Below are 21112 nucleotides of genomic sequence, written 5' to 3'. Positions count from 1 at the left end.
ACCATGAGGCTTCACTTAGTTCAAAGCTTAAAAGTTACTATTTAAAGGGGGGTGCAACGATTTCCGGACTTCGGTCAAATATTTGTGGAGGTTGCTCTCTGGCACTTCTGAAGTAAAGAACAGGAAACCGATTTCGCCTGCGCATCCTAGTTGTTGCGTAAAAAAAAAGACAGCTATTGGCATTTCGGGCACCCCTCAACTCACTCCCAGTCTTCAGGGTCGCACCTGGTCGCACTCCTAGTGACGTCATTCGGAGTGCCGTGTAGGTTCCCGTGTGCTATCTCGGAGGACGCTTCCTCTCCCTCTCTCTGCTGACATTAGCGGGCGTTATGCTGCAGCTTGGAGCCGAGCGAGAGCACGTAATCTTCTAGCAGTAGTTCCTTCGGCTGCCACTTGCGACTGCAGGTGGGGGAAAAAGCTTGGCTTTTGTTTTGCGATTATGCAGCGGAATCGCAACATTCTTAATGAAGGAGATGTTTTCTGTATCCTCCGGGACGTGATAAACATAAAAATGACGAGATGCAAATTCTCTTAATCATAAAATCGTTGCACCCCCCCTTTACTAATAATACATTTAAATATCAAACGAATAATTATTTTGTGCGAGAGCAAGGGGCAAAAAAGTTGCAAGGAGATAATTTGTAAAGTGGCAGGATGCCGGTTGCTGTAATTAAACAGACGCAGACTCCTAATAACACGGGATATGAATACCATATCATGTCGCCCACATCTGCCTTGACACTGTAGCACTCACACTGCATGCATGCATCACCGGTTCACAGCAGCATACCGAGCAAATCATGTATTGGCTCTGGGGGCTGAAACATTTTACAGATCAACCATCTGTGGTTACTATTACAGGATGCCTTCCCGTTTTAAATAAACGAGTTGAAATAAGTTTTATTTGCATACAGTTCCCAGACTTCTGTGTGGGCTTTTGTGAGTCGTTTCAGTTGCTTTTTTACGATGGTGTGTCCTGGAGCATTCTTAGATTGAAAATTCGTACAACTGCCGAACCGTCCTATCCGATGAAAGTATAAATAAAATATGACATCATTCGCTTCGATATTTGAAAGTTCTGAATACTCACAAAGCCCTTTGTTACGCTTCTCAAAAGATTGGCATCAGTCACATTAGAGTTGTCTTCCTCTTAGGTACATGCTAGATGTGTAGGAAGTCAAATTTGCACTTACCATAAAAAAACATACAGGTTCAAGGGATTTCTGTGGAGACTTCATTTGAAGCCCTTCAGCATCGCTAAAATCTTGAGCTGGGCCGTCGTTCGCTTCACTGCTCCCATTCTCTTCAAGCCCTTCTCCAGGTTGATTTGGAAGATTGGTCTAGGAGGATATATTGCATCATCTAACATTAATGCCATGCCTGCTTCAAGCATACTCAGCCTGGTGAAGGTGAAGCCATTTATTTTCTACTATCAAGTCAGACTATGGTAGTGTTGGAACATGTTAAACCTGAATGACTGCTGAACAAGCACACATTCTATAGACCGACACCCTGTTTATAAGCAAGTCCGCGTTTGCCCACACAGGTGTGAGCACTGTGCGTGCGCAAAAACCAAAGTCGCGTAAAGTGAAGCGTCTGCGCTGTGCCGCCGACAGCGCCACCGCAGCTGCGTGACGTCAGTGCCGCGTGCTGGTCTATACAAGATAACCATGCTTCCCTGCCTTGAAAGTTACAGCCTAATGACAACCAGTGTTCCCACGTTATCAATTCATTATAAATATGCAGCAGCATAATTCTTTGTAAAATTAGTACAGCTCAAATGTTTGTGCGAGTTGTGAAAAAGGGCGCTACGGCACGATAAATGATAGGGTAATCTAGATTATGTCATTCTATGACACATCCTGTGGACTTGACGCATTTCAAGATTTTCTCACATTTGCATAAGCTCGAGAGTGGCCAAGGCTTCCGTTGAATAGGTAAATTCAACACGCATACCGCCTTCAAGAATGGCATAGGCTCTTTAAACATTGGCCGATGCTCAGTGACAAGGAAGCAATTGTCGTTGAAGACGCCTCCTGAAAAAAATGTGAGCTTGCATCTCAGACAATTTGAAACTGCAGGAACGGTGGCTATGTTCCTTACAAACAGTCTGACTGAGGAGCCAAGATTAATGCACACAATTTTGCAGTCCGTGGAACAGTGGTATTACGTACCCTCCTGAGTGGCGCCGTGCAAGTATTGAGCGGAGGTATATTGCTTTAATATACACATAGAATATTCTGAGCATAAAAATGAATATCAATACGATGATCTTAGACCATCTGGTTGGGGGGAATCAGCGTACAGTGACACAAGTGCGTTCTGTGAAATGAGAAATTCATCGGCTGCATTATGACTGCTAACCAAAGAGTGAACGTGAAGTACGCAGTGGTGATACACCAATGGGGAATCGGTTCATCGAACGACGTTTCCTCGACAGATCGTTTCATCGACAGCTCAAATTAACCTTCTTTTTTCTTTCTTTCTTTTTTTTTTTTTTTTTTTTGGGGGGGGGGGGGGGGGTAAGCTGCATAAGACTGTCGCCGCGAAGCGACCTGTACGGGTCGGTTAGGTGGGTTAACATTTTTGTAACGAGCAGCCGCAGACTGTCGCCGCGAAGTGGTGTGAACGCAGGCGGGGGTGTGGGTTTACGCGCACTTCAGTGATACACGAGTGGCGAAACGTCACTGCAGCATGAAATTCGCGTAACGAGTGTCGATGAAACGTTCGTGTCGACGAAACGTGTCCATAAAAAGTTGTCCACGAAACGTACTGCCGCAAACGAATTTCGACGAAACGATATGGACCCCTCGGCGAAATGAGAAGGCTACAGGAAGCGCGAACAACGATGCGAAACTCGTAAAGCGCACTCACGCACTCAGACGATGGGTTGTCACGTGCTTTACTGCAACTCTTGCGAGCCAGCACGCGCGAATAGCCTCCCAATCGCTACAAACGACGAACCGCTCGTCTCATTGGTCCCAGCGAGCTCACGACATGACACAAGGTTCAAACGAGCACCCGACTTGAGCTTTCAACTCTGAGAAGAACGTCAAACACGAACTGAGATAGCAGCGACAGTCATTGAACCCGAAAGTTTCAAGCGACGCAAATCCGTGGTTTCGTTTCTTTCGAGGAAAGAAGTGTCAAAAATACGAACGTATATATGACAGTCCCCAATCAATGTTAATAAAAAGAGCAGAACAAACTCACCGTTTTGATAACAACAAGGAAAGCTCGCACAAAAACCACCACGCACCTCTACCCCTCGACAAAACAAGCGCGGCAGTAACGGCCGTAAAACGGCAGCAAAACGACCGAGCGGAGATGGGTAGATGAAGAGATAGCGGCAGTGTGATTATTCTAGACAAAAATCTTACCTCGTGCTTTTCAATTGAGCGGTAACTAGCGCCACCTCGTTTCGGAACGTTTATCATTAGTTGATTGACAGTGCAATAAATGATTCTTTAAAATGTGAGAACCGTTGTCTATTAGTCTAAACCAAATAAAACAACTTTCAGCTTGTCGCAAACAATTTTAGTTGTTTAAAGAATCGTAACTTTAGATTTACGGACAAGTCAATCGTATTTCAGATTACGGATGCTTCTCCGTAGCTTTTAATGAGAAGCTCTACGTTTTTTTACGGAACGTTTTTACCGTGCACACCTGATAGAAAGATATAAACTTTCTTGCCTTAACCTCTCGGACCGAGTCAAGAGCATTTCAGTATTGCAGCGAGAGGTTCCGACAATGAGTGCATCGCTCTAAAAAGTGCTTCGGCTGCATATGCAGTTAAACCGTTAAACCAAGCAACCGTACATCAATCGCCGTACTTCAGTTCTACTCACCTGCCAAGCACAGTAGTTTCGCGTCGTAGAATCCTCCTTTCGTTGGAGCGTTTCCGGCCCAGTAGTACACCTTGTCGTCTTCAACTACACCGCTAAAGTGCCTTACATTGTCGGAACTCACAACAGGCTGGGTCTTGTCGAGTAGAAATTCTACTAAAACGTAAGACATTGTAGACCCCGGGCAGGATCGACAGGTTGGAGAAAGCGGGCAAACAAAACGAGTCGAGAGCGATCGTTCATGGAAGCTCGGCGAAGCCCACATGGGCGAAGCGAAGTGCGAAGTGTCGTGGTGGCTTCGGCGGGCTTCTGATCAAGGTTGTCGGTCGGTTGCGTGTCACATCTCTAACGTCAGCGGTTTTATGGGCTCACGTCCCGAAATCGTTTTCTCGTGCATACATTACTTTTCGTATTCATAGATTTGACGAAATAGTGGTATCCGAACGAACTTTACGTCCTTTGACCGTACTTCTGTCTGCACGTCAAAGCTTTCTGACGTACAGTCAGAAACAATCGATGTACAGTCAGAATCACCACCAGGACATCCTGATGGCATTTCGCGGCGGCCGACTGCCACCAGGAAACCATCAGAAAGCCGACAAGCGGGGTCTGACTGGAGTTTGACTGTCGGTCAGAGTAACTTGTTGTCCAATCAGACATGCTTGACGTACAGTCAGGCACAGTCAGCGGTCCACTAGAAAACATTGACTGCCAAACAGCGTTACATTGATGGATTTTTCCTTCGGGTTACCAAAGTATTTGATACACTAGCGGTGTTCCCGAAATGCCACCAGTCGAATTTAGTGTAAGTGGCATTGAAACCGTATTGCAGAACATCGATGAAACCAAAGCCAGTGGTCCCGATGGCATCTCACCACGCGTTTTAAAAAGGTGCGCTCAGGCAATCTCGCCCTATCTATACTTAATTTATACCCAGTCGCTGGCTACGAGCGTTCTACCAGATGACTGGAAAGTTGCTCACGTTGTACCTATCCACAAAGGCGGTCCGAAGAAGGATGTCTCTAATTACAGACCTATTTCATTGACGTCTATTTTATGTAAGATTATTGAACACGTTTTTTCAGATAGTGTCTCACTTAAACGCAAACAATTTGATTATCAGTGAGCAACACGGTTTTTGTAAGGGATTGTCTTGTACAACACAGCTTGCGGAATTTTTTCACGAATTAGTATCTGGTATTGATGAGCGCAGACAAACAGATTGTATTTTCTCAGACTTCCGTAAAGAATTTGACACAGTTTCACACTCGCTTCTTCTCCAGAAACTTAAGATATTTAATTTAGATTCAACTGTTATTAGGTGCCCTATTGAAAAAACCAGCTTAAGCTGGTTAAGCTGGTCCCAGCTTCAAGCTGGGTTATTGCCCCAGCATGCCCAGCTTGGCAAGCTGGTCCCAGCTTGGCAAGCTGGTCCCAGCTTGGCAAGCTGGTCCCAGCTTGGCATGCTGGTCATGCTGGTTGATCTGGTCATGGTGGGTGATCTGGTCACACTGGGTAGATCACCTAGCATGACCAGATGGTTCAATGATTTGTCATGCTGAGGGAATTGGCTGAACAAACCAGTTTAGCCATTCAACCAGCTGAAATAAATACACAGGTAAACAAGTTATGCCTAAATGCCTCGAGGAACATTTATTGAGAGGATGGAGGCTTGGGTGTAAATCTTGTGTGCTGTTTCACCCAAGCATGCACATTTATTCTTTGGGTGCCGGTGGTTCCCTCCTTCTTGTGCCTTGTCTTGCGTTGTCGGGCAGGAACTCCTTTAAAACCTCCCGCACAATCTTCTGAAGTTCGGGGCCCGTGTGCCGAGCTTCGGTGGGTTTGGCTCCCTCGTAGTACATGAGACCATCTGGGGAAATTTTAAATAGATGTGTGTTAGATGGGCAATAAAACAAGCAATAAAATGGCTAGGTGGGCTAGTTAATTAGTGCATGATTTGAATGGAAAAGCGCCTAAAAAGCGTGGACACAAGAGAAGGATGGACAGCACGGAGTGCTACCTTACAATTGAACATGTTTGTGTTGTTATAAGTTAGCGCTTGGTCCTGTCCATCCCTTTCACCTGCTTTTTGAGGTGCTTTAGTCAAATAAAGTAAGCTCCAAGATTTCCTCTTGTTGGCTCATCAAACGTTTCTGAAGACAGTGCGTATGTCACGTTCACCGTACAGTTTTTCTGCATACAAGTGTTTCAAACTACCAAAATTATTAAGAACTTTGTGTTTTACTTTTCAGGAAGTATGATCCAAGAGCGACAGAAATATAACTTATACAAACAAAAGGGCAAGGACAGTGAGCTGTGGGTGAGGTCATAACATAATAAAATTTCAGAGAGGTCGGTGAAAAGGCCAATGTCAAAACACTACCTGCTTCCCTCCCCTATTGCACAAGTGCAATAGTGGAAGTGATTGACACATTGTTTCAGTTTTATGTTAATTAACACTGATCCCAAACTCCCGTAGTGATAGGTGTATCAATTTCTATTTAATCTGTTTGCTTTCCCTAAAGTAAAATGTACAATATTATGCGGTCGATTTGATGTGTTGGATCATTGCTGCCCCTTATTCTGCTCTGCTGCCCCTTTTCTCACCTCTTTGCACTGACTATGCCATGACGCTCGATGCAAGCTTTTTACTGCTGCGCTCAGTTTTGCTTGCTTTCCCATCCTATTACTGGTTTAACTTTTCTTGTGATCCCAACTTTTTAACCAAGCAGAAGCACAGTGTACAGTTCCCCTCATACTAGCATGCATGTGGAGCTTCACTACTCTGCACTCATGTGCCAGGAGCAGTACTTGACGGGGGTCAACATCTGGGTCAGCTCAATGGTCTCTAAAGTTTTGCTCACTATTAAAAGCTGCCATGTGTAAGTTGCAACTGAAAATTAATTGCTAACTTTAAATAACATTTCTGAAAAACAAACACTCGGCAAATATTGCAATAACCATAAACTTCACCAAGGCTGTGAAATTCTATCTGAAACCAGCTGCAGTCATAATTGCTTCCTCTCAATTATAAGCCTCCCAACGCTTAATTGGCTGTCACTTTTCCCTAAAAAATCTCGTCAACCAATTCTACTGTATTTCATTGAACTCGCTTAAATTGCAAAGTAACTCAAAAGGATACCAAAAATGGTATAAAATTAAAATTATAAGAAATCTCCAGGAAGTAGAGATACCGTAATAATCAAGACATGGAAATAATCCTTCCATTTCTGTAAATCATCTACTACCGTGCATGCACTACATTGCATGACCCTGTTAGCGAGAACACCGAATCAGCAGCTTTTTCCATTACGTTAAAAGCAGAATGATGGGCAGAAAACTTTACCACTTAGGTTAGTTCTCCAAATTAGCTCCTTTTACCATGCCAGTATGACAATCACAAATCACAAATTCATTAAAAAAAATTATGGCAATCCTTTTTTCTTTTTTTGCGTTAGCAGAATGATGGGCAAAGCCCCAATTCCTAGGAAAAAAAATTAAAATATGGTAATCTGTTGCTTGCATTAGCAGTGTCATGCTTGAACTTAATTATTTCAAAAAAATATTTTAAACAAATTTCAAATCTTGCGGAGCATCTTCAGTCGCCTTTGCATGAGCTGTTCAAGGACAAGCTTTCTCACTTACTTGCAAGGGCCAGCAGTTTCATTGGGGTTACCGGCAGCTTCCCCTTTGCCCCATCCTTCAAATGACTCCGGCAGGGGGCACCGGTCACACTTCTCGCGCACATCTCTTCGTGAGTATAAATACACCTGCACAAATCTTTCACATATCGTTTGGGAGGGAGTCTGTCTACTAAATCATCAATCTTTAGCTTCGAAAGCTTTATCTTGCCACCGAGGTGTACCTGCAATGAAAAATCATTCGCTTAGTCATGAAAGTCTAACGACTTTCAAAGGTTTTGTGCGTGCTTCCCTCCTTGCCCGCACATCATCTGCTCACGCTCGGTTCGGTCATTCTGGGATTCTGGATAATGACAACTTAGCCACCTGAGCACTTTGCCGCGTACAGCATATTTTTTATATTTAAGCTTTTTCGGCATGCTTAACCTATCCACTGCAGCTTCTCATTGTTTCCTCCATATATATTGTGAATGCATTAATGGAGCCTTGCAATAAATCTTGATCAAGATTGAAGTTTCACTAAAACTGACCTCACAAAACATAGGAACCAAGATAAAACCAAAATTTTCCCGAAAATCACAATATTTAAAAAAAATATTGGCAAACTAAAATTAAAAAAAAAAAAAAAAAAATTCCTTCTCAATGTTGACAGTGGTACGCCAATGGCAGGAGTGAATCCCCATGAAGCTTGTCTTCGGAGAGTTGTCGGTCCACAACAGGCTCATTCAGTCGAGCGTACCGACGTCACATATGCACCAAACCAGACCGCTAGACTTCACTGTACACACAACAGCAGGTTCGAATAGCCGAAATCCAGATTTCGTAGTAAACACACTCTTCTCGGATGCCACTAGTCCTCCCGAGACTCCTAAAGGCCCGTTCACACTCTTGCGACCGAGTAAGACCCAGTAAGACGTCTTAGAACAGGATACGCTACAGCGGAGCTGGTCCTAAGATGTCGCAAGAGGATTAAAGACCGGTCTGGTCTCTCTCGGTCGTACTCGGTTGCAAATGTGTGAACGGCTCTTAACACTCTCGACCAGTGTGACTAGTGAACCCACTTGCAGCGACTCCAATTGATGAACATTCAGTTTACTTTCAAACGTGACTGTGAATGAGAATATTTTATAGCATTAACTTAGTACTTTGTAACAGCAAGAAGCTTCTAAAGGCATAAAAAAGTTTACAATGATGCAACACAAAATGCTAACAATAGAACAATGTGGTTGCCTACCATGCCATCTTCCTCAGAAAAAGCCGGTGGTGTGGGATCTTCCCTGTCCAAAACAGGCACTGGCAGCTGAAGTCCTGTAACACAGATGTTATCTTAAGTAAGACGGAACAGCATTACCGTGGGATACACTTGATAACCGAGTACACTATGTATTGTCCCCAATTGCATTAGAGCACCCATTCAAGTAATAAGATATATAATTAACAAGCGCTTACTTTTATATGTATCGTAATATACCAAGGAAATGCCCATTCCTTTTTTGACAAAAAATGGGTTGAACTATACTGTTAGTAGGAAAGCACAAAATAAATAAGGACGAATTTGATATAGATGAAGCACTCTCAACTGAAGGTTTACCATATTTACCAAATACCATATTTTCGCGATTCTAAGCACCCCCCCCCCCCCCCACCCCCCCCCACCTTTTCCAAACGAGACGCCTGAAAAAAAGTTTGTATGCGAATGTAAGCACCCCCATCCCATGCAAGAAATTTGAGAGCGGCGATGCCGGTATCATCTTGTTATCCATTAAGCTCGAGCGCCGGAGTCGCGAACGGTCGCTAGCGCTTGGTTTCAACATTACTTAATGGATGGCAGTGTTTGTCGGCGTTCGTCTCGCAATCATACTCTGTTCACTGCGCATTTGTGGTTTGCGGAAATCCTCCACCATCAGTGTGAAGAGAATTTTATACACGATGAAGTTGAAGCAAACGGTTATTTCTTATGCGGAGGATAGTGGAAATCATGACACTGCTGAACACTTCAAACTGGACAGAGCAGGTGTGATTTGGTGGAGGAGAGGGTGGAATCTGATCTTCAAGAGTGCCGTGACCCACAAAAAGTTTACGGAACCGCGCAGCTGCCAACACCTGGAGCTCAAGATGGAGGACTGCGAGCTTGTCCACAGCGAGCGATGCGACGGCTTTGCCCTCACAGCCGATGCCATCTAAAGGAAGACTATGAAAATCTCCACATGGGTGCAAATTCTCCGTTCGGCCTTCGTGCAGGCAAAGGCTGGGAGGAGCGCATGATGAAGACGAATGGCTTCTCTTTGGGACGCCGCACCACTATCTGCCGGGAGCTACCGTCGGACTCCAAGCACAGGCTTGTCAACTTTCAACACTATGTGATGAAGCTGTGCCGGGAATCTCGCTATGGACTCGGGCAGATCAGCAATGCCGATGAAGCCCTAAAGTACATCAACATGCCAAGGATGTGCGCCACGACCGAAGTAGGCACTCGAAAAATCAAAGTGCGTACAACTGGGTATGAGAAACAACGGCTGATCGTAATGCTGTGCATCACAGCCGACGGTCGGCAACTCGCGCTCTACATCATCCTCAAAAAGAAGAACATGCCGAAGAATCAGACGTTGCCAGAAGACGTCATCGTGAGGGTACAAAAGGGGTGGACGATGAGTGCAGCTGAAGCAGGGCTGGATCAGAGTTGTGTGGCAGCAGTAGCTGAGAGCATCACTTGGCGGTCCCAAAGGCACGAAGTCCATGCTTGAGAGCTTGATACGTCCTGCGGTCACCTGACCCCGGAGATGAGCAGTAGCAACTGCGACCTGGCGGTCATTGCTACAGCCCCTAAACGTCTCCGTAAACAAACAGTTCAAAGAAAACTTGTGGCAAGAGTACGAGGAGTGGACCTGCAATTCCAACCAGAAGAAGACGCCGACGGGGAAACAGTGATGTGATTGCTGCGCCAATTGCGCCAAGGGGCTAACCCTGCTACATCTTGCCAAAATAGGGGTAATCCGCGCCAAGCCTGCGCCAAAGGACCAATTTTGGTCGCCTTTCAAAACCGACACTAAACTGAATACCGTAATTGAGCATATGCAATTGAATTCGATACTAAGTACTCTGCATTAATTGTCCGATCTTGCGTGGTTTTCTCGCCGTCTTGTGTTTCACGCTCTCGTCTTGCGCTTTTTTTTTTCTATGATAGACACGAGTGTATGCAGACGCTCCGACGCTAACGTGCCAAGTACCAGCCCTGCCGTCATGCTGTGAAACAAAACCACATTTTTGTGCGGCGGGAGTTACTTTGTGAGCTGAAGCACTCTCTTCTGAAAGCAGCGGCCGTGGGAAAACTATTTTTGGTCCCTTCCAGTCACTGTGGCTGCGCGACGTTGGGTGTTGCCGTCCCCACGTCGCTGCAGATACGGCGCTTTCTAAAATGAAACTACCGTATAAATGCGTGTAAGGGCCGCACCCGTGTAAGGGCCGCACCCCCGTATTTAGGACAAAACATTGCAAAAAAAAATTAGAGAAATTATTTGTGTATGCGCCGCACCCCCTTGTTTTTGAGGCGCGACGACTGTAATGCCAAGTTTCTACGAATATATATCGCTAGGTGGCGCTAGCCGCCGCCCGAGCACGTAGCAGCACGTCTCCGCATCCCCGATATTTGCTTTCCACTCATCCGTATCACCGTGTGGCACAATGGCTGCCGACCTCGATCGTGGTCGGCCGCACCGTCGGGATGCGTTTATGTTGTGGCCAGAAGACATTGAGAAAAGACAAAGGATATGTCAGCTTCCGTGGCAAGCGCGAGGAATGGGGATTCAGCGGGCTCGGCTCACGCGTGCACTTAGGTTTCCGAGCGCCACTGTACAGTCTGGGAAGGTTTCCTTTTGTTCTTAGATTCGTGTGAAAGCATCGCGATTTGTCTGCCTTTTCGCGCAATCTGAGAGCTATGGGCAAGTACCACTTGAACAGTCATACGGAATTCACTCGAAAGTTTCCGCGCATGCTATCAAGTACCAACAGTTTTCGACCAGTGCAGCCGAGCGCGCTCGTGTACATTCATTTCGAAATGTGGATACATGTATTTTTTTTTATCCGTGTATGGGCCGCACCTTGAAAATTTGCCCTCAAATCGGGAAAAAATAGTGCGGCCCTTACACGAGTTTATACGGTAAGTACCGCCGCATGTTCATCAACATTCCTGTTCTTGTTTAAATCATACGTTACTACAAAAATCCCTCTAACTCAATGACTGCTGTGTCGACGTATTGATTACCTAGGTTTTTTTGGGTGGGCTTTCTTTTGAGGGGGACTCTGGTATCTGAAAGATCCGCCGCGAAAGGAGGTTGATGAAAAGAAGTTAGCTAAAGCAAAGCACGCTGAACCTGCACTGCGCGCTTGTTCGTCTCGAGTTCAGTCATTGCACAAAGCGCTCCAAGAGCATTTTGACCCTCGCTCGCGGTGTCTTGCACCGATAGCTTAAATACTTTTTTCCCCTTCCCTTTTTTTGTATGTTTAGCTTATTGTCGTATGCTCGACAGTTACATCTTGCATACAATTTTGGGGATCAGTTGGCGACGGAGCGAAGTGACATGATCTCATTTTCGATCGAACAGCCGTTGTCTCGGCTCGCGCGACTAAGCACGCGCAACTTCAAGCCTGCTGAAGTTGGCCTGACGTGCATGCGAACATGATTGCACGACAGAAGCACCAGCCGGGATGCTTGCAATCCATTGTTTCACGTTTGCTTAATTTTGACGAAGATCTGGCACGTCGGGAACCAGTCAAACGATGGCAAGCGGTTTTTCGAAAGTGCTTGGCATGCCTACAGCATTCTACACTTGTGGGATGTCTCAGCAGTAAAAACACAAGCAGCAAGTTCTGTCACAACAGGCCACATCAGAACACAACGCATCACAAAGTGCCCCACGTATGTACTATCGTGAGCAATATGAGAGGGAACAGTGAAGCACGTGCCAAATAGCCTCGAACCCTACCCGTGGCGATACGCTACGACAGCTCTTGGAAAGAAGGTGGAGAGAGCGGTGCGCTTTCGTCTGCTGTCGGCACCCCCGCCATGCTGACTTTCCTCTCGCGCTGCACCTGATAATGATGAAAATTGCGAGTCGCTTTTATACGTCGTATCATTGATAGCTTTGCGAACTTGACAAAGAAAGCTCACGGCAACGAGACGTTATCGCCGTTAGAAGTCGGCGATGAACTATACCATGTGAAAAGTAAGCCGCCAGTGGCAGGGGTGCCAGCAGCAGACGAAAGCGCACCGCTCTCTCCACCTTGTTTCCAAGAGCTACAGCAGCGTATCGCCACGGGTAGGGTTCGAGGCTATTTGGCACGCGCTCCACTCCCTCTCATATTGCTCACGGTAGTACAGGACTAAAAACCAATATTTTTATTTTTCTAACAATATCTGCTCCAAAAGCCACTTTTGCTGTTCCGAAACACTGTCTTGGCTGCTCCAAAAGCCACTTTTGCTGCTCAAAAACACTGTATTGGTTGCTCCAAATGCCACATTTGCTGCTCCGAAACACTGTTTCGGCTGCTCCGAAAGGTGCTCCAAAATGGTTTAGGAAATCACATCACTGCGAAGGCTGCAGAAAGCCTCTCCATCAACCATTGAGACGTGGATCTTGGACGCTTGGAAGAGGGTCCGTGCCAATGTTGTAATGATGTCGTTTAAGAAGTGCGAGAGTGATCGCAGTAAGTTCCAGATTCGACATTCTGTACGCCTCTCGATCACATCCTTCACGCAACCAGTGTGTTCCGGATCTCGAGATTCCGCACAGTTTCTGTTAGCGCAACCAGTGCTGCAGTGGCAACAGCCGAAGTTGTTTCTAGTAACGTTGGATACAGCGTACTACTGCGGTTGCTGCACCACCATCCGAAATGCACTGATGTGGTTGGCCGAAGCCATTTTGGAGCACCCTTCGGAGCAGCCAATACAGTGTTTTGGAGCAGCAAAATGCGGCCTTTGGAGCAACCGAAACAGTAATTTGGAGCAGCAAAAGCGTCTTTTGGAGCAGCCAAGACAGTGTTTCGAAGCAGCAAAAGTGGCTTTAGGAGCAAATATTCTTAGAAAACTAAAAATATTTCAGTTTTAAGTGCTCTACAAACAAAGGGCACTTTGTGTTGTGTTGTGCTCTCATGTGACGTGTTGTGACGGCACTCGCTGCTTGTGTTTTGACTGCCGAGACATCCCACAAGTGTACAGTACTGTAGGCATTGCCGAGCAATTCTGAAAACCCACTTGCCACCATTTTTGCTGGTTCCCGACGTGCCAGTTTTTCTTGAAATGTAACCAAATGTAAAACAATGGATTGCAAGTGCCCTGGCTGGTGCCTTTGTCGTGCAATCATGTTCACATGCATGTGAGGGCAACTTGGCAGGCTTGCATGTGCGCGTGCTTCGTCACGCGAGCGGAGACAACAGCTGTTCGATCGAAACCGAAACCATGCCACTCCACTCCGTCGCCAACTGATTCCAAAAATTGTATGCAAAATCTAATTGTCGAGCATACGACAAAGAACAGTCCAGCAGCCCGTGCTTGCCAAGCCGGCAAATGAGGTGCCACGTGCTTGCCAGGCCGGCAAACAAAATACAAGCTAAGCACACACACACACAAAAAAAAAGAACCTGAGCGCATAGATGCAATACTTCGCAAGCCAGGGTCAAGACGGAGCGTTTTGTGCAACGACTGAACTCGCGACAAACAAGCGCGCTATGAGGGTTCAGCGTGCACACTTTGCCTTCTTTGCTTTAGCTCACTTCTCTTCACCCACTTTCTTTTGCGGTACATTTTATACGAAAGAAAGCCCACCGACAGAAACCTAGGTAATCAATACTTTGACACAGCAGTAGTAACGGATATTTAAACAAGGACAGGAATGTTGATGAACATGTGTCGGCACTTAATTTCATTTTAGAAGCTGTCATATCTGCAGCGAGGTGGGGACGGCAACACCCGACGTCGCACGGCCGCGGTGACTGAAAGGCAGTTAGAAAAATATAGTTTTCCCACGACCCTTGCTTTGATAAACGAGTGCTCCAGCTCACAAAATAACTCCCGCCGCAAAAAAAATAAAATGTTTTGTTTTACAGCATGTGGCATGGCTGCTACCCAGCACGCACGCTAGTGTCAGAGCGTCCGCATACACCTGCGTCTATCGTGAAAATATTTATAAAAAAAAGAGGCGAGACGAGACCAACAAGACCACGAGAGCGCGAGACGGCAGGAAAACCATGCAAGACCGGATGGACAATTGATGCAGGGGGCTTTGTGTCGGGCATCTGCTTGCGCCATATAACACATGCATGCTCAATTACAGTACTCGGTTTAGTTTCGGTATTGAGAGGCAACCGAAATTGGTTTCTTGGTACAAGCATAGTGTAGATTACCCATATTTTGGCAAAATGTAGCGGGATGGAGCAAGGTTAGCCCCTTGGAGTAGTTTGGTGCAATGGTTAACTGTCTTCCTATAGTATTCACAAATGCATTTTGATATACCCTTTACCCTCCTCCCCCCCCCCCTAGAAGTCAGGTCATCCTTTCTTCATTTGTGCACTCACCTTGTTGTTGACCGACTGGCGGGACGTCAGCCACTGGCAAGAGAGCTGCGGGAGGAGTCGGCACAGTCTGCACTCTCTCAGCAGGACATGTTGGCACTTGGTTTGCTGGCAATGGACAAAACAAGGAACTTGCAATGACAGTATGTGGGACAAGGCACCATATTTTAGAATGCCAGCACCAAATAAAAAGGCTTAACCTCCCTGCCATTCATCAATATCCAATGATGCTTACTGTAGAATCCTTCACTGCCCCTCTCCTACCCTGCAAGTCAGTTTATTTTCTGTATTTGTGGCACTCACCCAGTACTTGGTCAACTGGCGGTACCAGAGCTTGATCCACTAGTACTTTAGCAGGCAACGCACGCTGTGTAGATGGGCATCCTGGAGACATAAAAGAAAGATGTGTTACAGGCGAGCACAATGATCAATCGCTGCCTTGTAGGGTAGTATTTGAGAGACGTGAGACCCACTTTTCAATTTAGAAGATTGAAAAGAAATAATCTGGCCAGGCAAATATTGTAAAATACTTCCTTTTTATAATGCACCGAAGTATTGAATGCACTCTCAAATTGAGTATATAAAAGAATTGATTTTTGTTTCCCTGTGTATTTATTGCATCCGGAATATGCAAAGGAAGCAACAAGAAGTTAGAGAGAAAGCAGTACGAGACAAAGTGCCCAGTCGGCTTGGGCAAGAAGACGTTGACTCAAAATTACCAAGAACACGGCACGCAAAAGCCCAGAGTCGCCGACAACAAGCAGACAATGCAAGGCAGAGGACGCACGGGTGAAGGGGAAAGCATGCACAGAGCAAAGGTTCGCTCGTTGCCGAGATGCACAACTATGAGAGCATGTGCTTCAATGGCATGCCTCGCGGAACAACCAAGCCGTGAAAGTGACTGGGCGTGTTCCGTATTTAGACATTCTGCATACTTTTTAATCACGTGCTTCACAGAGCCGGCCCAAGTGATTAGGGTAGCTGAAGCAGGCTGTCATGTTACAGATACGTGATCAGCAGAGTCAGAAAGGGAAAGAAATAATATTCTGGATACACCCAAGATCTCGGCAAACAGCCATGACATCAGGCAAGGGGTTCTTCAAATTTATGCAGTTTCGGTTGCATTTTCAGTCCACATCTTCTTTGTTAATGATTTGACGCTACTTAGGAACCCAGCACAGTAAGAAAAATCTTAGCGTCATTTTCCTTACCATAAAGGGTAGTAACAGGAACTTTCACAAACCATACCTAATTTCTGTGTTTATCTTTCAACGTTGCCACACATAGCTGTCACGCACCCCAGGAAGCAGCTTCATTTTCGGGCAAAATAAAGATGATAATTATGTGAATAACCATGGTATATTTTCTTTGAGCATACTGGAGGGTTATGCTCAAGTAGAGACCTGCTGGAAAGGCACCCTGCTTGGCGAACGCAACTGCCATTTTTTTATTTGGGGAGAATTGTGCCGATTGCAGGAGCCTTTCTGGGAGCCTCCGTTTCCCAGAGATGCTTATATGGTGTAATTTGAGTAGCAACATCAGTCTTCTGATCTTGCTAAAAGCTTGTCACGGCTGCAAACTGCCGTGAATGCAATCTATGTGTTTCACTTATCCTACAGTAGACTGACATTTTGCAGAGCATTTCTTTCTCTCACTCCTCAGAGCCATCCATGGCTAGCAATGAACAAGGCAAACAAAAACAAAATAAAGAAAAGCAGTTAAAACTTGCCTGTGCCAGAAGTTGAAGGCACTGAAACTGGGCCGCAGTGAACATCCTTCATTGGATAGGGTGCATTCTCTAAATAGAAGGAGATGCACAGATGGATGTAAGAAAAAATGGAGTGGCCTATCAACATTACCAAGCAACTCACCCCACTCAAGGAATGGTGACTCATAAAAGGGAAGCCCCTCATCGGAGGTAGTGGCTGTGTCTCTACTCTCTCCTGCGGCAACTACTGAAAAATGAAGTTTGAATTGAACCAGAAGGCAAGCAGTAAAAACTATCTTCCTTTCAAAGTTTTCGTTAACTATGAGAGGGGGAAACATACACACCAATTTTTGTGGCCAGGGCCTGAGCCAGCTGCCGACTGTGGCTCCTTTCTTTGGCCAGTTATTTTTTTAGTTCTTTTATAACTTCCTCTTTTTCCCTGAGGACAGTGATGGGTACCATGTCACTCTGGTAGCGGCTGGGTGTCTCCGTCTGCTTGATCTGGGCAAAAACGTGTGTGTTTGCTGACTTTAATCAACTGCCTAAATAATGAAACCTGTATGGCTGTGGCTAGAATTCCGTCCAGACAAAACGATAGTCACCGCTAGAGTTCCGTCTAAACTGCCAATGTCCAGTCTCCGAAGTGATCTTCGTAGGGCTTTTTATTCAGTGTCGATGAAACGTGCGTGTCAACCTAACCGGTCCACCTCTTTACGCTGCTTCGCAGCAACAGTATGTGGCGGCTCATTACAAAAATGTAACTCCCCTGACCCACCTTACACGCCGCTTTGCGGCAGCAGTACCCCCGTTGCTCAGTTTATAGTTCCGCTTCGACGGAACTCTACACTGTTTGCTATCATTCCTTCAGTGCAGACAGAACTTCAGTGGCGACTATTGTTCCATCTGGAAGGAACTCTAGACACTTCCAACTTATATTGGCGCAATTTCATACCTTCTGCTTTTTCCTGAAATCAGCGGCAATGTCATGCAGCCTTGTTTTCTTTCCGATTTCCTTTTGTTTTCTCTTCTCCTTGTGACCGAGGTCTTGGACTTTCTGAATGCAAAGAGAAGGAATCTAAAATTTATACAACTCAACCGCTAACAGCCCCAGACAAAATATCAAGGCTCGCTCAGTAAGGAAGTAAGGTTTGTAATCGCTAAAAAAAAAGGAAGTGGATATTCTGCCGGCAGGGGACACAATAACCTGGGAAAAGAATGCCGGCAGTTGTCCCCTATTGGGTCTCATATAAAACTAATTGAGAAAACGGCTATTTGAAGCTGTGGAGTAGCTTACTGGTAAGGTGTCCATCTCACACATATTGGGACCCTGGTTCAATTGCAGTGTGGGCTTATTTTTTCTTTTTCTCAAACTTTTTTTTTTTGGTGGGGGGGGGGGGGGGGGGGCTTTTGCAATATTTACCGCATTTTTTTTCTTTTCTTTTTATTAACACAGGAAAAATGTAATGTTGCAAATGAAACTTCGCTGAATTAAATGGTATAGCACTGCACCCTTCCCGGGGGTAAATGAAAAACAGCCCGGGGAAAAAAAAATGCCGCCAGTTTCGGACGGCGCGTGTATCACTGGGGAGCGGACGGCGTGTTTATCACTCGAACGGCGCATGTATCACAGTCTGCAGCTGCTCATTAGAAAAATATTAACACTATTGGCCCACCTGTCCACCGGCAGTACAAGTATCGCTGTCCTCCATTCACCCCAGGAAAGGCAGTCCCATTCCATTTAACTCAGCGAAGTTTCGTCGACAACATTAGATTTTTCAGTGTTAATTGTAAAAAAGAAATGCTGCAGATATCGTCAAATGCCTAAAAAAAAGCATCATATAATCCCTCATTGACAATTGACTCAGGGTCCTGCTGCGTACGAGACAGACACCTTATCAGTGAGCTACTCTACAGCTTCAAATAGTCTTCATAATTTGTTTTATACGAGACCCAATAGGGGGCAGCTGCCGGTATTTTTTTCCCCCTAGTTATTATGCCGGCAGACCGCAGGATAATCCACTTCAAAAAATAATAAACCGAGCTGATTTCATTAAAAAGGTGCCATTTGTTTTTTACTGTTAAAAAAAATGCTGACTACAACAAGCTACTATGAGCAAATATTAAAAAAAAGTGTAATAGTAATTATTCATAAATAAAATTGTTAAGTTTGACCCCTTTCTTTGCAGTGCCTAGAGTGCCGTCTAACGGCTCTCCACAGGATAGTTCAAGTGGCACCCAAAGTCTTTACAGGGGCAGTGCGCCGTCACATTCTGCGAATTGCAGAGGCCACTGCCTCTGTAGACTGAACTTCGCTGATTCAAATTTTGTCAACATTCCAAGCACTAGCAGTCGGAGAGCTCTGATGAGCGGAAATTTAGGGGCAAGGTCAGAACGATTTCCAACACAAACCACACTTCTATTGCAATATATGACCTATCAGAGGCTTACCACTGCTTTATCTTACCATTAGGTGCAGATCAAGCAATGTTGCGGTAGTGAGGTATATTATTCTTTGTATTGCGATGCAGGGCCGCAGAAGTTGGAGACAAAAATAAAAAAATCCTTTTGAAAATAAAAATCTACTTGTGATATGCAATATTGAACCTGGACTTCCATAAAGTAAAACACATTGCTTGCTCAGCCTGCTAACCACTGCACCGCCACAGCGAGCTAAATATGTCATTTTTGGGGGTTTCTGATATCATTTTCAATGCACGAAAATAAAATCCGAAATAACTATGGTTAGTTTATCAGGAAAGAAAGAGATCATGTAAGCGTGCTAATTTCGGCTGAACTACACTAAAATATGATGTTAATCGCTAAACGAAGGCACTTGAACGCTCCATAGCAGTACTTGTCGGGCAGCACTTGAACACTTGGTTGGAGCGCCGTAAAACACCACTCTAAAAATGCGATTGCTTTTTTTTAAGGCTTGAACTGTTTTTCGAGTGGATGTGTTGGATTATCTCTATCGGATAATGAATCTTTACAATTGGTTCAAGGAAAAGTGGCACAGCAAGGCAAAACTTGCCTTTCCTACTGGTCCTACGAGCTTTGCTGTTCCACCGACAATCCTTGGAATGGGGTACCGTTTTGTCTGCATTTTCTTCAGGAGGTCATCCACAGACTCTGCGGAATATATATACATATATTAAACATAAATCTGATTTTTTAAACATGCTTTTTTCCAAAAAGATAAAATAAATATGAACCGAATTTTGTAAATATCAGTTTAGTTGACATGTCGCAAAATACCAGGAAAGCTATGATCTGTGCGTGAGCGCGGCAGGACCGAGCGCGAGAACTTTACTTGTCATACGAGTGGACAAAAAAAAACAATAAAAATTCTAACTCTGGTAAGCCTTTTTTTTTTTTTTCTCTTTTTGGCAGTCGCGGCCCGACAGGCGTAGCTTAGCCGAGTGACGAAACGGGTCTCTTAGTTGTGCGGATCAAGCATATCTGACCAAGCTCGCACCCCAAAAGATGCCTCCATTCCCTAGGAAAAAAAAACAACAAAAAAACTTACCGCCCAGAAGGAGCACGTGAGCATCGTAATAATCCTCTTCATCGCCGCAGTCCGACACCCAGTAGGCCTCGTATATCCGGGTGGCGTCGAAGTCTTCGTCATTTCGGGGCGAGAAGCTTCTGATCAAAGACGTTGGCAATATCAGCTGCCAACCGTCCGTAAATTTTACATATGCGTGCATCTACTCTACAGCCTCCTATCTTAGAAAAAGAACACAAACCACCGAAACACGTTGAAGAAAGAGCAAGCAGAGCAGCAGAGATCGATACACGACACAGAAGCAGAACCAGCGAACGTGATGCGTTCGGTTTGTGCCGAAAGACATATGTAATCGTTCTCAGTAAGGGCACGTGAAAGCAACTCTCAGTCACCCCCTCCTGAGTCACGCCCGCCCGCACCGCCACTCACACTCACAAAAGATATTGGCATTATCCGAACGGAGTGGGTGGGGTCCCTGCACCGACGTCACAACACAGCGCCGTTCCGCCATCGCTACGTACTTTTCGAACGCACCTTGCGCCTGCGGCTTTCGTTTTGGTGTGGCGGCGTTGTCTTGGTAAAGCGCCGGAGTTTGAGCGGTCGTGGACTCGGGCGTTGCTCGGACGCTGCTACACGGAGCCCAACGCCTAAGTGTTATTCGGGTGTAGCCGCTGCCTTGGCCGAAAGCTGGCAGATCGAAGCCAGGAAGGCTGCAACAGAATTAACTGCTGGGCTGCAAGAACGCAAAAAGATACGGACAAGTAGAAGAACAGGACAGGACAGGCTCTGTCCTGTCCTGTTCTTCTTTTGCGCTCTTATCCTCTATGAGGCTGCAACTCAGGGTCAC

At 45.5% G+C, this 21112-nt stretch overlaps 2 protein-coding genes across 2 annotated transcripts; both read right to left on the bottom strand.

Annotated features, from left to right (window-relative positions):
* Window positions 1–5472: 5472 nt before the first annotated feature.
* On the bottom strand, window positions 5473–17163 carry LOC121832860. The gene is made up of 7 exons (XM_042292031.1): window positions 17105–17163; window positions 16782–17007; window positions 15356–15436; window positions 15056–15160; window positions 8721–8794; window positions 7491–7710; window positions 5473–5715 (listed from the first exon to the last, which is right to left on the bottom strand). The coding sequence occupies exons 2-7, from the start codon at window positions 16963–16965 to the stop codon at window positions 5561–5563; spliced, it is 819 nt and encodes a 272-aa protein (XP_042147965.1). The 5' UTR covers window positions 16966–17007; window positions 17105–17163; the 3' UTR covers window positions 5473–5560.
* Window positions 17151–20840, bottom strand: LOC121836808 (BEN domain-containing protein 5-like). Its single transcript, XM_042292032.1, has 4 exons — window positions 20287–20840; window positions 19792–19889; window positions 17713–17814; window positions 17151–17261 (listed from the first exon to the last, which is right to left on the bottom strand). The coding sequence occupies exons 1-4, from the start codon at window positions 20465–20467 to the stop codon at window positions 17163–17165; spliced, it is 480 nt and encodes a 159-aa protein (XP_042147966.1). The 5' UTR covers window positions 20468–20840; the 3' UTR covers window positions 17151–17162.
* Between the last annotated feature and the right edge of the window lie 272 nt (window positions 20841–21112).

Source organism: Ixodes scapularis, unplaced genomic scaffold (assembly GCF_016920785.2).
Source record: "Ixodes scapularis isolate PalLabHiFi unplaced genomic scaffold, ASM1692078v2 PGA_scaffold2__306_contigs__length_199485367, whole genome shotgun sequence".
Taxonomy (NCBI): Eukaryota; Metazoa; Arthropoda; class Arachnida; order Ixodida; family Ixodidae; genus Ixodes; species Ixodes scapularis.
The sequence above is the reverse complement of the archived record's forward strand: the minus strand, read 5'-3'. Positions and strand labels throughout refer to the sequence as shown.